This window comes from Ctenopharyngodon idella, chromosome 22 (assembly GCF_019924925.1).
Source record: "Ctenopharyngodon idella isolate HZGC_01 chromosome 22, HZGC01, whole genome shotgun sequence".
NCBI lineage: Eukaryota > Metazoa > Chordata > Actinopteri > Cypriniformes > Xenocyprididae > Ctenopharyngodon > Ctenopharyngodon idella.
Genome location: NC_067241.1, coordinates 27,962,010 through 27,977,999, shown reverse-complemented (window position 1 = coordinate 27,977,999; position 15,990 = coordinate 27,962,010). Strand labels below are relative to the sequence as shown.

At 38.5% G+C, this 15,990-nt stretch overlaps 1 protein-coding gene across 1 annotated transcript in view; it reads right to left on the bottom strand.

Annotated features, from left to right (window-relative positions):
* The window catches only part of si:ch211-117c9.2 (solute carrier family 26 member 6), a 211,994-nt gene extending 199,503 nt beyond the window's left edge, over positions 1 to 12,491 (bottom strand). The window contains 14 exon segments of the mRNA XM_051880799.1: positions 6 to 98; positions 190 to 259; positions 353 to 459; positions 3,221 to 3,336; positions 4,792 to 4,811; positions 4,854 to 4,996; positions 5,143 to 5,290; positions 6,226 to 6,308; positions 6,413 to 6,565; positions 10,815 to 10,979; positions 11,316 to 11,488; positions 11,672 to 11,782; positions 12,084 to 12,217; positions 12,352 to 12,491. Coding sequence (XP_051736759.1) covers positions 6 to 98; positions 190 to 259; positions 353 to 459; positions 3,221 to 3,336; positions 4,792 to 4,811; positions 4,854 to 4,996; positions 5,143 to 5,290; positions 6,226 to 6,308; positions 6,413 to 6,565; positions 10,815 to 10,979; positions 11,316 to 11,488; positions 11,672 to 11,782; positions 12,084 to 12,217; positions 12,352 to 12,491 — 1,656 coding nt within the window.
* Positions 12,492 to 15,990: the final 3,499 nt, after the last annotated feature.

The window sequence follows — 15,990 nt, the reverse complement described above, 5'->3', positions numbered from 1 at the left end:
GGTACCTTCTCCAACAGCGCCTCTTGATAGAGTTCAGCATTTGCATAGTACAGCATTGCAGATGAACGGAAGATAGTGATACCTGGGATTGCTTTAGCCTGACCAAATACACAAATATAGAGTATATAAGTTCCATAAACAAACATACTGTACACATAAATGAGCAGCTTGCCTGCAAGGAAGTCTCACCTCCTTATATGATTCTGTTTCTAAGTACAGTTCTGTGTCAGGAACCCTGCCAAGTAAAGAGTACCTGGGACTAGACAGAAAGAAATTATGATGGTTATTATGCTTATGAAATAACTAGCCATTAGCTTTATAGACACACAAATACACTTTTACACACGCTCACCGTTGAGTCCTGAAGATCACTGTGAGCAGTGTGAATATGATGGAAGCTGCCAGACCCAGATCCAGATTCAGCAGAACAGTACAGAGAAATGTCACCAGCCACACCAGCTAGAGGAACAGGCGGTGAAGGGCTTTTCACACTTGAACTAGTTAACCCTGGGTCATTCTAAACCCCTGGTAAAATGAATCCTGGGTTATCTCACTTCACATTTCACACTGCTCATAATTTACCCATGGTCAACAATTAATCCTGGGTATTCATAAACTGATGTTTCACTGTACATTCTTAAACCCTATTGTTCTTATTTTCATATTTGCAAAGTTAGTGTCGCTGAATGGATTAAACTTGTTTACATAAAGGTTCTAGCATTGTACATTTTCGTATTAACTATATATTGCCGACTGTACTACTATCAGGTTTGTACTGAATGGACTTTTCATCTATAAAGGTAAAAATGAAACACTCCAATTGTCTTGTTTTTTCTGTCACCATTCAACTTTTTCCTCCTCAAATGCTGAAACTTAGCCTACTGTTTATACAACACGCTGTGTTTATGTGACCGCTTCTTTCACAGTGCAGGCAAAAGTGGCCCAAATCCGATTTTTTTGCTCATATGTGACTCAGATCTGATTTTTTTTATAACAGTGTGAACAGCACAAATGACATGGAATCTGATCTTTTCGATTCTGATTTGGGCCACACTTCCATATTATATTATTCTAAATCAAACACTGGTCAGATGTTTTGCAATGCGACCTCAGTCTGAACAGTCACATCGAAATTCATGCAACTTTTACATCACTCTATCGATATTCATCACAATTCTGCGCTGATAGACATCATACATATATCAGCTCTAATTCTCTTTTCTTCAGTGATTCTGCATGTTAACAGCAGGTGTTCATCACTAATGCTCAATCATCACTTAATCCCTTAATTATCTCATTAACTTTAACTCTGCTTCACTGTTACTTTAACACTATTTAGAGAGGGGACAAATGTACTCTGAGCAGGACCGTAACCAGTTCACACTCAAATCCAGTGATGGGAATAATGGCGTTATAAATAAACGGCGTTACTAAGGGCGTTACTTTTTACAGTAATGAGTAATCAAACTAATTACTTTTTCTCCCGTTACAATGGCGTTACCATTACTGACAAAAAATAAATAAAATGCCGCGTTACTATAATTGAGCACTGAAGAGATTTTCATATGAGTAGTCTCTCTCTCAGCCATAGGACATGCAAAGTTTTATCTCTGGTGAGTGTTAGGGTGGGAAACATGCTAACTGATGATGATTGGTGTGTGACTAGAGATGATATACCTACAAAGCGTTTTGTTGTAAAGAAATAGTACAGGTTAGTCATACACAAATATAATTTTAAACTGATAATAATGTACGATGCTCTGCGTGTGTGTCAGAGCATGCGAGTGGAGCACGAGCTCAAACCAGAATACCCTTTGTGACATGCTGGATCGAAAATATGTGAAATAAGTTTTTTCTAGTCGACTAGTAGTTGTTCATTTAAGCCATTAGTTGACTAATCACATTTATATTAATTTAATTTCTTAAATACTGGAAAGAATAAACCATAATAATGAGCGTTTAATATAGGCTATATAGCACTCAAGCGCACGCATAAAGCTTGCCATAAAGAACCAGCAAAAGTAATGATTATGAATGTGACATTTTAATTGTTTATTAATAAAGTAATGTTTTCTGAATCAGTGTCAGCTGCAAAGTTGAAGTTGACATTGCTGACTCTCATCATCTCTGGACGCATACTGGACGCGCCTAGAGAGAGAATGCACATTTCATTCGGATTACATAATCAGAGTAGCCTATTTCTTTTCGTTTTGAATTATTTCTATTAAAAGTAGACATTTCAAGGATTCTATAGATATATTTCTCATGTCTGTGAGGCAAGCAGCCGCTGAGTTTCGGTTCATTTAGCCTCTAAGACGCGCTCCAGTTCACGTGCAAGTGATCGCGCCGGCGCCTCCATGTCATGATTATATCGTCTGCTATATTTGCTTCTTATTCATTAAATCCAGGCAATTGGTAGATAAAACATTGATTAAAATAAAGATACAATTTTTACAAAACAAATTCACGAATTCGATTCACTTTAAAGAAAGGCTTTCTACAAAACAAAACTTAATGAAGTGGTCAAAATCATGTCTAACAACACGTAGTACAATACAGACAAATTTCATGTCGTGAGCAAGAGCGGATCATGAGTCACGAGTCGGATCAAGCATAATTTATTTTAGACTTATATTTAATATTGGGGACATCAAAGTTATTTGACATATTTGATTTTTTTTTTTTTTTTTTGAAATAACGCAATAGTTACTTTCCCTGGCAATTAGTTACTTTTATAATTATGTAACTCCATTACTAACCCACTTACTATTTGTGAGAAGTAACTAGTAACTATAACTAATTACTTTTTTAAAGTAACGTGCCCAACACTGCTCAAATCTGATACTGGCCACATTTAAAAGATAATGTGAACAGCCAAACAAAAAGCACTAAATCAGAATTGAGCATTAAGGCTTGCAGTGTGAAAGTAGAGAGGCACGTTTGTGTGTTGCTAAGCATCTAGCCGTAACATTAACACCGCATCATTTCACATGGCGCAAGTTTAGCACCGCAAAAGCAGTGCTAACCCTGCTCCGGATCAGGGTTCGAAAACCCCAGGTAAAAGGTGCTAACCCCACTTCTAAATTACAAGTGTGAAACAATCCTTTACCCAGGGTTAAAAGCAGTATTTAGAATGTTGATAAGCACAGTGTGAAAAGCTCTAGACACATTACCATACACAAGACACACAGATTTATTAGTGTTAAACATCAGATCTCACCAGATCTACTCTGTTGCTCTTCCATAGAGCAGGAATATCCTGACACTGCATGAACATTCCCTTCAGATTCACAAACACGATGGTGGAAAGCACAGCCTGATGACAGACACAGACAACTACAGCTTAATAATTGCTCTGATCTCCATATGGAGGATTAGTATAGCTTAAAAAATTAAGGAATACATTTTCAATGTACTAATCTGAAAAAGTAGCCTAAATCAATCAATAAATAGGCTTATTTAAAATGATGTAAAAATGTAGTTAAATATATCAATAAAATAATAAATTAATGCTTTCTAAATACAGCTTTCATTGGCTCCAGTATTTTTAAGTATTTTTTCATTGGCATTTAATAGAATTCTTTAGTAAAGAGCTGTGAGATCAACTACACCATTCAATTTGACAAACCCTTTCATGTGGAATTTGTTAAATAAATAAATAAGTAAATAAATAGTAAAAAGTACACAATTTGTAAATGATGTAGCCTGACAATACAATAAAACGTATTGATTATAAGTATAAACTATAATGCATTTAAAGTTTACTGCAAAATATTCAGATACCTACAAATGCTTATGCTGTTTGATAGTGTACCTGCAGCTTGGCTGTTTTCCTTTTTTGATTTATTCACTTTAATTAAAAAAAAAAAAAAAAAAAAATGTCACTGGCCAGTTGATGCATGTGGATGCAACCAATGAACAACTGAATTTTAAGATATACCCCCTCTTTAGTATTATTTATATGATATTATAGTATTTATTAATATTTTGAATTGGCTTTTAATTTTATATTTTCAGTTTTCATTTTAATTTTAGGAATTTTGTTATGTGCTTTTGTCATTTTTTATTGTTTTTTTTATTATTATTATTATTATTATTTATTTCTATTTAGCTTTATTTTTATTTCTGTTTTTAGGACTTCAACTTATACTTATTAATTTCAGTTAGTTGCCAAAGCAGCATTTCTAAGCATTTGAAGCATTTCTATTTTTAATAATTTCTTATTTTTAATCATTTTAGTTTTAGTTAACAATAACAACACTGGACACAAAAGCCACCAATGAATGCAAATGTTTGTAGAGATTGTTTTACAAACCCGATTCCAAAAAAGTTGGGACACATATGTTATAACAGACAGCATATGTTTTACATACAGTATATATGTGCAAATTTTTTTTTTTTTCTCAGTATTGTAGGTTCAGTATGATTTTGTAATGTTTTTGAAAGAAGTCTCTTATGTTCACCAAGGCTACATCTATTTGATCAAAAATACAGTAAAAACAGTAATAGTGTGAAAAATTATTGCAATTTAAAATTTGCTATTTTCTATTTGAATATATTTTAAAATGTAATGTATTCCTGTGATCAAAGCTGAATTTTCAGCATCATTACTCCAGTCTTCAGTGTCACATGATCCTCCAGAAATCATTCTAATATGATGATTTGATGCTCAAGAAACATTTATTATTATTATCAATGTTGAAGACTGAACAATGTTGTGTTGTTTAATATTTTTGTGGAAACAATGAAAAATACATCTTTTTTTAATATTTTAAATGTCTTTACTGTCACTTTTGATCAATTTAATGCATCTTTGCTAAATATAATGGTTAATTTCTTCTTTTGAGTGGTACAGTATGTTTTTTGTCAAGCGGAATATCACCTGTGTTTTTCCCCCTGTGCTCTCCTGGACAAGACTGCGAGATAGTGAGGAAGTGACAGAGTAGCACTGGAAGAAGGCACCAATGACATTACTGAACCCCAATGCCACCAACTCCTGCAGAGGGACCATGAGAGACACTAAACCCTGCACATTGTTCATACATTTTCAGAGCATGATATCTATGTGAACAAGTGTACTCGAGGCATACGTGCGACATGGGTTGGTTGGCCCATTTCGGTTTCGTGTTACATATGTTGTACCTGATTGCTGTCTACTTTATATCCATACTTGAGAGCAAAAGTCTTGCCCAGAGAAATGCTGATGGCGTATCCCACCACAGCCACGGCAAACGCATCTCCTACCACTGAGGAGAAGAAACCCACCTCTGGGACTCTGGGTGGCACCAGCCTGTGGAGAGGTCAGAGGTTATAAATCACTAACATGACTTTGGCTTTTAATGTAATGCATGAGGCAAAGGACATTTCTCCCCACCGACCTTTGTATTTGTCCTTTAAATGCTTAACCCTGTAAAGCCTGACATATGAAATAATATAATAATAGTTTGAAAAATCAATTTTTTTTTTAAACGGAAGTTTATTGAACCTTTAGACAGTATATATAAAAATTTTTGCATATGGATTTTTTTTGTTGAGTATCATATTTGATACATCAGGCTTTTATGGCTCATATAATATGATGCTCATACTCAAGCAAAAAATTAATCAAAAAATTATTCAGAGGCCCAAACTGAGAAAAAATGTGCAATTTGCTGCAGTTGCTGATATTTATATGGCCAAAAAAGTGAGATGAAATTCTGATAGCTTGTAATGTAAATCAATCTTTATAACAATGTAACAGATACTTACATAAAATACATATAAATATCAGATGTCACTCTATCGTCCAATAATACGTCTTATTAAGATGATATATAAATACTTAGTTTTATGATCAAACCTCTGTAGTTTTATTGTGGGGCTAAACATATAGTACAATACAATACAATCCAATGATGATTGAGAGATGAACAAATAAATGTTCCTCAAAAGCCTGATGAATCATATTTTATATTCACATTTGAAGGAAGTCAAAAGGTCCTGTAAAACTCACACGTGAGGGTGTAAGTAATGGAATTTCATGAGGCTTGGGATTAGTGCTTTGCTGTAGACTGTTTTGATGGGTTTTAACAAAGTCAGTCAACAGAGATCAAGACCAAGAAGTGAGTCACCAAGAAAACTTTCTAACCTTCTGCATGAGTTTTGGTGTTTTTAAAAGAAACAGTTTAACTTTTAGTATCCATTCAATATCTATTCCTATGTATGTAATGTGAAGCAAACACTTACCCACTAGGAATTTCTCCCACCACATCTACACCATTAACAGCTTCAAGATCAGTATAATGAGAAACAAGAGTCCCTGCAATAATCTGGAAATATACATCCAAAGCTGTTTACTGAACATCTGACGTTTTGTATAGGTTGGAGTTTCCTGGCCTAACATCTGAAAAATCATGGCACACCATGTACTCACCACCATGAGCTCTATAGGAACAGGGAGGAGTAATTTGTGACTGTAGCAGGAGTTGATCACTTTCACAATGATCAGAGCTGCGAGAGCCACCAGACTGATCACCAGAGTGGGAATGTGAGTCTGTGGTAATAAACTGCCTAGCTCCACCAGAGTCTAAAGAAAGAAAGAAATTCATTAATAAAATAAATGTGTATTTTTAAAATGTGTCATATGTATTTCCATACCTCTGCCTACCCTGCTCTCGCAGACATCACGTCATCAGCACGTTTCATGAGGTTATGCAGAGTTGTAGACAGACAGTCACAGAGCATCTCAAACAAACAGCAGCCCCTTTTACGGTTCCTCCTGGTCCAACATAATGAGCTTATAACGCCATAACTACCGTAATTACGAGATGGCAACCCATGATGTTCTACCCGGAGCTGTCCCTCCCCACCCCCATTAGGTCCTGCCCCATGCTTGGGCCCTGGATGTACGTTTGTATGTTTGTCCTCTGTTCGAATACTTTTTGCTTCTAATCAAAATTTGTAATGTTGTGATTCACCTTGTAGCTGGGTGGCTTGGTTCATGGCTTATAACACTTTAACAAAGACTTTTTAAAAATACCTACAGAAGAAATGAATGGAAAAAATATATCTTTAACCAGCACTGCTGAAAAAGTGGCCTGTTGAACTCTATTTGGATTTCTTTGGATTTTTTTTTATTTAAGTTTATAACACACAATAAACCTTAGTCAGGTTAGACACTTAATGAATTTAACACAGATGAAAATGAGTCTGTGAGGGACAGAATATAGTGTGTTCAATGGATCGTTCTGTTGTCTCCTGTAAAAATGTAAATACGGCACTACCCTGACTAAGGTCAAAGACTGTGCTAAGGTCTATTCTGAATTTATTTCCAGAGTTCCATTCTGAGTTAAGGTTATATCAAAGACTTTAGATATACAAAATCAGTGCACTCAGCAAACTACTGATTGGTAAAGTCATCGCATCACTGCAGCTGCCGTTAGAAACTCTGCTTAATTTGTTGCATATCTCACATTTTTGAGTTAATGTCTCGCAGTTCTTCAGTTAACATCTAGAATGTCTTGGTTACGTATATAACCCTTATTCCCTGATGGAGGGAATGGAGACATTATGTCGACTGACAAATGGGCTCTCACTTGGGAGCCCAAAACACCTCTGAATTTTAGAAAAGTGGCCAATGGAATTGACGAGTGGATTTTGCATGCCAAGCTACTCCCCTGTACATACAGTTATATAAGTTAGTGGCATGCATCCACACAGTCAGGTTTATGCAGAAGATCTGAGACAGGGTCCCAGCCATTCAGCAGGGTGGTTCAGGTTTGTGGCAGGAGGGATATAATATATCTGTTCTCTCCATCAGCGAATGAGGGTTACATCAGTAACTAAGGCATTCCCTATCTGTCAAGCACTACAACTTGTGTTGACTGACAAATGGGGTCCCTATGGAAAGCGGCACAACCACTGAACTGTGTTACGAGTTTTTGAGACGCAAATGCTGACAAGCAGTAGCGTGCCCTATTGGCAACTGTCCTGTTAAGTCATAACCTACCCAGAGCTCCACGGAAGCCCAAAAATAACAGCCCTCCATGCCAACGGGATTGAAGGGACAAGGCTTAACGTGGAGGTGGTTGTAGCTGCTGTTCCTTAGTATGTTTACTTGACGGAAAGAGTGCTTTGGTTCTCTATTCCCATTTGTTTAAGCCATGACCAGTGTTGTTAAAGATGGGGAAGCGTACCTAGTCCAATGGAGAGGGACGCTATGGAGGCCACATCCTACCCGTAGGGAGGAGCATGTACCCGTAGGGAGGAAACTCAATCCAGGGTTTGTCAATGGGAACTCACCTGGAGAGCAAAGAAGGTCCAGAGAGGACCATAGAGAGATCCTCGGAGGGGATGAGGTGTAGCCTTGGAGGATTTAGCCTCCTGGCGGCTCTCAGGAACCTGATGACCAGATTGTGCTTTCCCAGAGACCTACCGTCAACTGCAACGTGATGTGCCGCGATGGAGGGGGGCAGGGGGACAACCTCTCTTGCAGGAAGGAAAGCACAGAGCTGATTGGGCATTTCCGGGGGTCTTCCTGCCGGGAAAAGCACCATTCAGCAAACAGACTCCACTTCAAAGCATAAGCTCGCCAAGTAGAGGGAGCTCTGGTTTGAGTGTCTGGCTTAAGTCAGATCTCACATTAACTCACATCTCATCCAGAAACCACACATGGAGGTTCCAGAGGTCTGGATGTGGGTGCCATATGGTGCCCCGTCCCTGAGAAAGAAGGTCCTTCCTCAGGGGAATCTGCCAGGAAGGCAGATTCGCGAGGAGCATCAGGACCGAGAACCAGGTCTGGGTGGGCCAGTAAGGCACAACCATCAAGACCTTCTCCTCGTCCTCCCTGACCTTGCACAGTGTGTATGAAAATCTGAAGTGTGAAGTCTGTGCAAGCAGGCTGACTGGGGGAAATATGTACTTGCCAGCGTGTCTGTGCTGAGGGGTGCCTCGGTCAGGGAGTAAAGGAGGGGGCAGTGGGAGGACTCCGGGGAGGCAAACAGGACTACCTGTGTGTCCCCAAATCTACTCCAGATCAACTGGACCACCTGGGGATGGAGTCTCCATTCTCCCGGAAGCAGGAGAGCATTGGCCACATGATTGAGCTCGCCCGGAATGTGAATGCTGCAGAGCTACCTGAGCTGCTGCTGAGCTGAGCTACAGAGCTACCTGAAATTAACTGTGACAACGTGAGTGTACCCCACCTTGGCGGTTGATGTATGCAAACGTCACAGTGTTGTCCGTGCAGACTAACATGTGCTTGCCCTGAAGCCACGGTCGAAACCAGCACAGGGCAGGTAGCACTGTCATCAAATAGGCAACTGGTATGCCACTGCAGTCGATATCCCATCCAGGAGCCCCATGCAGCACCCCAGCCCATTCTGGAGGCATCTGTTGTAAAAACAACATGCCTGGACACTTGTTCTAAGGGCACTCCAGCTCATAGAAAGGCAAGGTCTAACCAGGGGCTGAACATTCGGTGCGAGATCAGTGTGATGACCACATGGAGCGTGCACAGGCGCCATGCCCATCTCGGGACTCGGCCATGTAGCCATTGCTGAAGCGGTCTCATATGCATCAATCCGAGTGTCGTTACCATGGCTGCAAATGCCATATGCCCCAGGAGCCTCTGAAATTGTTTCAGTAGAACTGCTGTCTTCCCACTGAATGCGTTCAGGGAGTTCAGCACTGACTGTGTGCGCTCGTTCGTGAGACATGCCGTCATATTGACCGAGTCCAACTTCATATTGAGAAAAGGGATGTTCTGCACAGGATAGAGCTTGTTCTTTTCCCAGTTGACCTGAAGCCCCAGATGACTGAGGTTCCAGGTCCTTGTGTTCACTCAACAGATCTTGAGGGTGAGCTAGAATGAGCCAGTTGTCGAGATAGGTCAGAATGCGAATGCTCACTTCCCTTAATGGGGCAAGGGCAGCCTCTGTGACTTTGGTAAAAGTGTGAAGTGACAGGGACAGGCCCAAAGGGGAGGACCTTGTACTGGTATGCCTGACCCTTGAAAGCAAACAGAAAAAACGGCCTGTGTCAAGGTAAAATCGAGACATGGAAGTACACATCCTTCAGGTCGATCGCTGCAAACCAATATTGGTGGTGAACACACTTGAGAATGCGTTTCTGCGTTAGCATTTTGAAAGGGAGCATGTGAAGGGCCTGGTTCAAAACTCGCAGATCCAAGATTGGCCGTAACCAATCCCCTTTCTTGGGTATGATGAAGTATGTGCTGTAAAACATCTCAGCTGGAGGGACAGGCTCTATTGCATCTTTCATTAGCAGGACCCCAATCTCCACACGCAGGACATGGGCGTCTTTGCTTGCCACTGAACCTGGGGGGACGCCTAGTGAACTGAATTGCATAGCAGAGTCTGATTGTCTGAATGAGCCAGCAGGATGGGCTGGGAAGTGCTAGCCAGGCTCCACGTGAGCGGCACCAAAGGGACAATCAACGTACCTGCGGAGGTGCAGCGAGGAGGACCACTGGGGCCTAACCCATGGAAGCACTGTGTCACAAAGAAGTGGCTTGGCATGCAAATTCCACTCGCCAATTCCATTGCCCGTTTTTCTAAAACTCATAGGTGATTGGGGCTCCCAAGTGAGACCCTATTTGTCAGTCAACATAACATTGAAGTGACTGACAAATAGCGAAAGGTCATTATTATGATTATCATTAATAATAAATTAATAATAAAGTAAATGGCTTTCATCATCTATTACAATTATTTTATTTTAAATAAGTGAATAGTCAGAATTAGAGTCAGAGTTAATGCATGTCATTTTTTAATTTACGTTGTTAGTCTCAAGATTTAACCAACTGAAAAACTCACATAAAGCAGCTGCAGGGGTCCACTGAATCGTCTGGGTGAAACTCCAAACATGTATTTGAGTTGAGAGGTGATGACGTGAGTGGCCGCACCTGTCGTGTAGCCCCGCACTAATGGCTCAGAGAGATACGTTACTACAAACCCGAACCGAACAAGACCCAATAAAACCTACAGAAAAACACAATACAAAATTAACAAAAACATTTTTGAAAAATAATCAAAACTACAAAGTTTGCTTGGTCGCTTATTTATTTATTTATATATCAATTAAGTTTGTGTTGGTTTGAAAATGTATTTGTTTATTTGTTTGTTTTTCTACATTGATGCATTGGTTTGTTTATTATTTTTTTATTTGATTGTTTTTCACATTCCTTCATGCATTTCCCCCCCCACACATTTATTCATTGTTTGGTTTGTTTATTTACTTGTTTGTTTATTCTCTCATTCTTTTGTATTTTCATGTTTATTTTCATATTCTTTCATGTGTTGTTTTGCAAGACTCACTTGAAAGATACCACACAGTAATGTCGTTGCTGCAGCCACTTTCACCCGCTGTACGTCTCGCGCCTCTGTATCCATGACCACTGATCCATTTGTCCCATTGGTCAGAAAGCGATCCTCAGGAGCCAATCGCTCTGAGACGCTCCCGATCATTATGCTAATCACCGCAAAGGTTCCTACAAAGCATTGAGGGCACACAAATCACACTATCAGAAATTATTACTGTAGGCTATGTATATCCAATATGTATGACAATTATGGGTGAGAATACTGGTAAAAATATTGCATGTGTTGAATATATTTTGTATCAAATCCAAAAACACATTTCACATTAGCTACATTCTTTCTCTTCCCCTCACCTATGGAGATGTGTTTAGAAGTGCCAAAGATGAAGTACACCAGTACAGGATAGAAGGAAGTGTAGAGACCAAACACAGGTGGGACAGAAGCCAAGAGAGCGTATGCCATACCTGAGTATCAACGCACAGACAAGCTTACAATGGATATAAAAAATCCTCGCAATTTAACAGTCTGGTATGTTTTTGCAAAGTCAAGATGTGCCTGTGTATCCGTTTAGAGACTTCCCATTCAGATCTGCTGTTATATGTTAATTAAAGCATTATTTAGCTCAATTATCAACCTTGGGGACATCCCAGCAATGGGATTTTGTTCATTTTTTTTTTTTTTTTTTTTTTTAATTCTTTAAGGAATATTTTGAGAATTTTTGTCCCATGTTTAGTTTTGCTTTGTAAATTGAACTTGTAAACTAACCCTGAGGCAGATGCATGATTCCCACACTGACACCTGAAACCAGGTCACCAAGTCCATTCTCCCGAACAGAATACTGGGGGATCCAGGACAGAACTGGTATCCACGTTAAAATCTTCCACTGTCCCACAAAGCACCTTGCAGACAGTGAAAGAATAAGAGTTTTACATAATGTGTTTATGGAAATTAGCTTAACTCTAAATCCTCCTTGACATTATTGGCTAATTGCAACAATATCCAATGTATTAAGGATTTTCACATGCAAGATTACCTTATAGAGTTACAGATCTTTTCCTTTATAGAGGGCCCCTGGATTTCAGTCTGCCGTTGCGCTACTTCCTCTAGTTTAAGTTCATCCAGGATGATCCTCTTCACACAGAATTTTGCTTCAGCATGTTCAGAGATACCCATGCCTGTCCTTTTCTTGTTCATTGTATGTTCCATTCTACCTATGTTTTGGGTTTCAGCAACTCACCTCAAACCCCTCCCAGGGGGTAATGTATGGATTGAGATGTTTTTTTCTCCCTGAGAATTTATCTGTTAAGATTCTTCTTTTCACTGAGAATAATGAGTCCATGTATAGGTTTCCATGAAGAGATGACAATTAGATGAAGGAATCATCTGTAGGAGCAGCCAAGGGTTTTCTATAGGGGGATTTCTGCAGTATGTCCAAACCAGAAATGTCCATATGGGAAAAGTTCTTGGGTCCTTATCAGAATCTTCACGGACCCATCCCACACCACACCCACAGCAGTCCCATAAACATGAGCATGCCAAATAGATCACACATCTGTAAATGAACTTATGACACTTCACTAACTCACAAACACATGGACAATAAGAATGTTTTTCTTTTTTATCACTTTGCTGACGTAAACTTTTTGGCAAGAGCACATTATGTTATCTGGACACACTGTGCTTGACCAAGAACAATGTTCAAAATAATGACAGTTTCAGTCATTGTATAAAAAATATATAAAAAGGCAAAATCTTATGCTGAATGAGTGATACATTTGGCAATGAGCACAAAAAGCTGTCCTTTCAGCTGTAACAAAAGCCGCAACATGGTAACACATTTGCATAATGCCCGTCTATGGTCTTCGTTGGCTGGACCAATATTTGGACCAACTTGCTCCTCAGAATCACAACCTGTAAGTATGATTAATTATTGATGTATATATTTTCTATCAAGTGTTCAAAATTGTGTAGGTCTCCAGCTAACAGGTTAACTCACGTTATTACTGTCTTACTGGAATACTTCTGCTAATCAGCCGTAGCCCACAACTACCTAAAACTCCGTCAATTAATGCAGATTGTCTGTCATTCTTACTTCTTTGAGTAATGATAAAGGATGGAGCAAGATTTGTTTTACAAACTTTAATGTTACATTAATCATTTACGTTAGTGCTTGGCTAACGTGTGCATACAGTTAGCCCGCAATAAATTAGAAATATACACATCGGTTTGTTGATGGACGTACACTTGTTAATGCTGATGTAGAGGAATGGTGTCAGTAGTTCTTGCAATGTTTCATCATTGGACTCACACTCAGATTGATATGGTAAAATCGATGCCAGCGTAACTGTCTTTACAGTGTGTGCAATCACTGAGCATTAGGAAGCCTCTGGAGCTGAAGTTCTGTTATGGTTATGGGCGTTTCATAGACCAATCATAACAGACTGGGCCATATGACCAATCATAGCAGAGTAGGCTCTTGGAAAGGAGGGGTTTAAAGAATCTGAATCTTTCGATGGGTCATTTGAGAATCATTGAAAAATGTGGTGATGTGCAATGTATATTATGTGAAAATAAAAGTGTTTTTTGACCTTTGATTCATGTAAACCTGTTTTAGGAGACCTATAAATCAAAATTAGGAACCTTTAAAATAGCACAATAGGGGCACTTCAGAGGGACTTTTTAAGTAGCTCTGAATGGAACAGAGCCATCAAACATGATTACACCCTGAGATTTTGATGGAAATGCACATATGGTTCTGAGTAAAAGTAGTAAAAGTTTCTTCTGTCAGTCTTCTTAGAGAGCATGTTCCCTTTTAAGGGAACTTAACTTTATGTTATTTGTCCTGGATATTATTTTGAGTAATAGCTGAAATTGACATGGCAGAATTCCATGTTATTTGACTTCAGTTCTTAGTACTTTTTGCATCCATTTGATGAAATCTGAACAATAAACGACAAGAGACAGTTCATTTAACATACGTCAAACTTTTGTGACAACATGCTTCTACAGCAAGGCATAATTTCACTTTATATTGGGTATCTTTCAACCTGTTGTTTAAGCACTAATAACATATTTTAACAGATATGTGGTACAAGATGGCTACCACATATCTGTTAAAATGTATTATAGGCTATTTACAGGCTTTTCAGCAAAATATAATCAGTAAAACAAGTATATGGAACACAAAACAATTCATGAAATAGCAAAAAAAAAAAAAAAAAAAAAAAAAAATAAGTAAAGTAAAAACATCAACCCTTTGTTTTTGAAGAATCGTTTAAAATTACATTATAAATATGACAACATCACATTTAAAGGGTTAATTCACCCAAAAATGAAAATAATGTAATTTATTACTCACCCTCATGTCGTTCCACACCCGTAAGACCTTCGTTCATCTTCAGAACACAAATTAAGATATTATTTCAAAACACTGCTTCGTAAAGCTTCAGAGCTTTACGAATCGAATCAGTGGTTCAGAGCACCAAAGTCACGTGATTTCAGCAGGTTGTCGGTTTGACACGCGATCCGAATCACTGATTTGACACAAAAGATTTGTAACGCTCCAAAGCAGTGTTTTGAAATCGGCCATCACTAGATATAGTTAAAAAGTCGTTATTTTGTTTTTATGGAACTTGAGAGAGGAAGTACCATTGCTGGCTATGCAGGCCTCACTGAGCCATCGGATTTCATCAAAAATATCTTAATTTGTGTTCTGAAGATGAACGAAGGTCTTGCGGGTGTGGAACGACATTAGGGTGAGTAATAAATGACATAATTTTCATTTTTGGGTGAACTAACCCTTTAAGAAAAATCCCTTGTTCTGAACCTGCTTATGAATGAACAGCAGATTCCCACAATTCAACATTTCCATCAGAATGTGCCTTTAATCTTACCTTCAAAAGTTGAACTCAGCCTAAATGTATCTCAGCTTGGTCTAATTTCTACTTTTAACAATACTAATTCAAGCTCAGCGACTAATAATTAAATGCTGTGTTCAGGTGTATTTGTAAATTATCATGTATATTTATGTCAGACACTAATTGATCATTGACATTTTCATATATATATATATATTTTCCCAATAGCTTCAGCTCCAAGCTGTTTGTAATAGAAATGCACTGGAGACCTTAAGACACACATAGCCTAAATAGCCTATGTCAGATTTACATTATATTGAATACAAAATCTCAAAGCAATTGGTACTTGCAAATTATGCTAGACCTTTTATCAAAACTAATAATTTTCGGAGACATTTTGCTACTTTTCTGTGCAAATTTTTTTATTTATTTTTTTCTTCAAAATAAATAAAATATTTATATATAATATTTATATTCAAAATATTTGTTTGATATTGTATAAATCCAATGGAATTTGGCCACAGTATAGTAAAATTCTCAAGTGAGAATAAAAGTAACGTCCTCTCTGAAAAGCAAACCATGGATGTTAAGCCATTGCAGTCACACTGACAGTGTTTTTGTGAGGTTTTCTGTAAGGTAGGATTGAGGTCAGCAGTCCCATCCATCAGAGTCTGGCTGGCACTGATGCGCGTCACCGCTGATGATTGACAGCATGACTCCACCCCTCCCATTCCGACTTCAGGAGGGAAAACAGACTCACCATCCCACCGCATATATAGGCAGAAGATGTTCAGCATCACCGCCCATATCAAAAG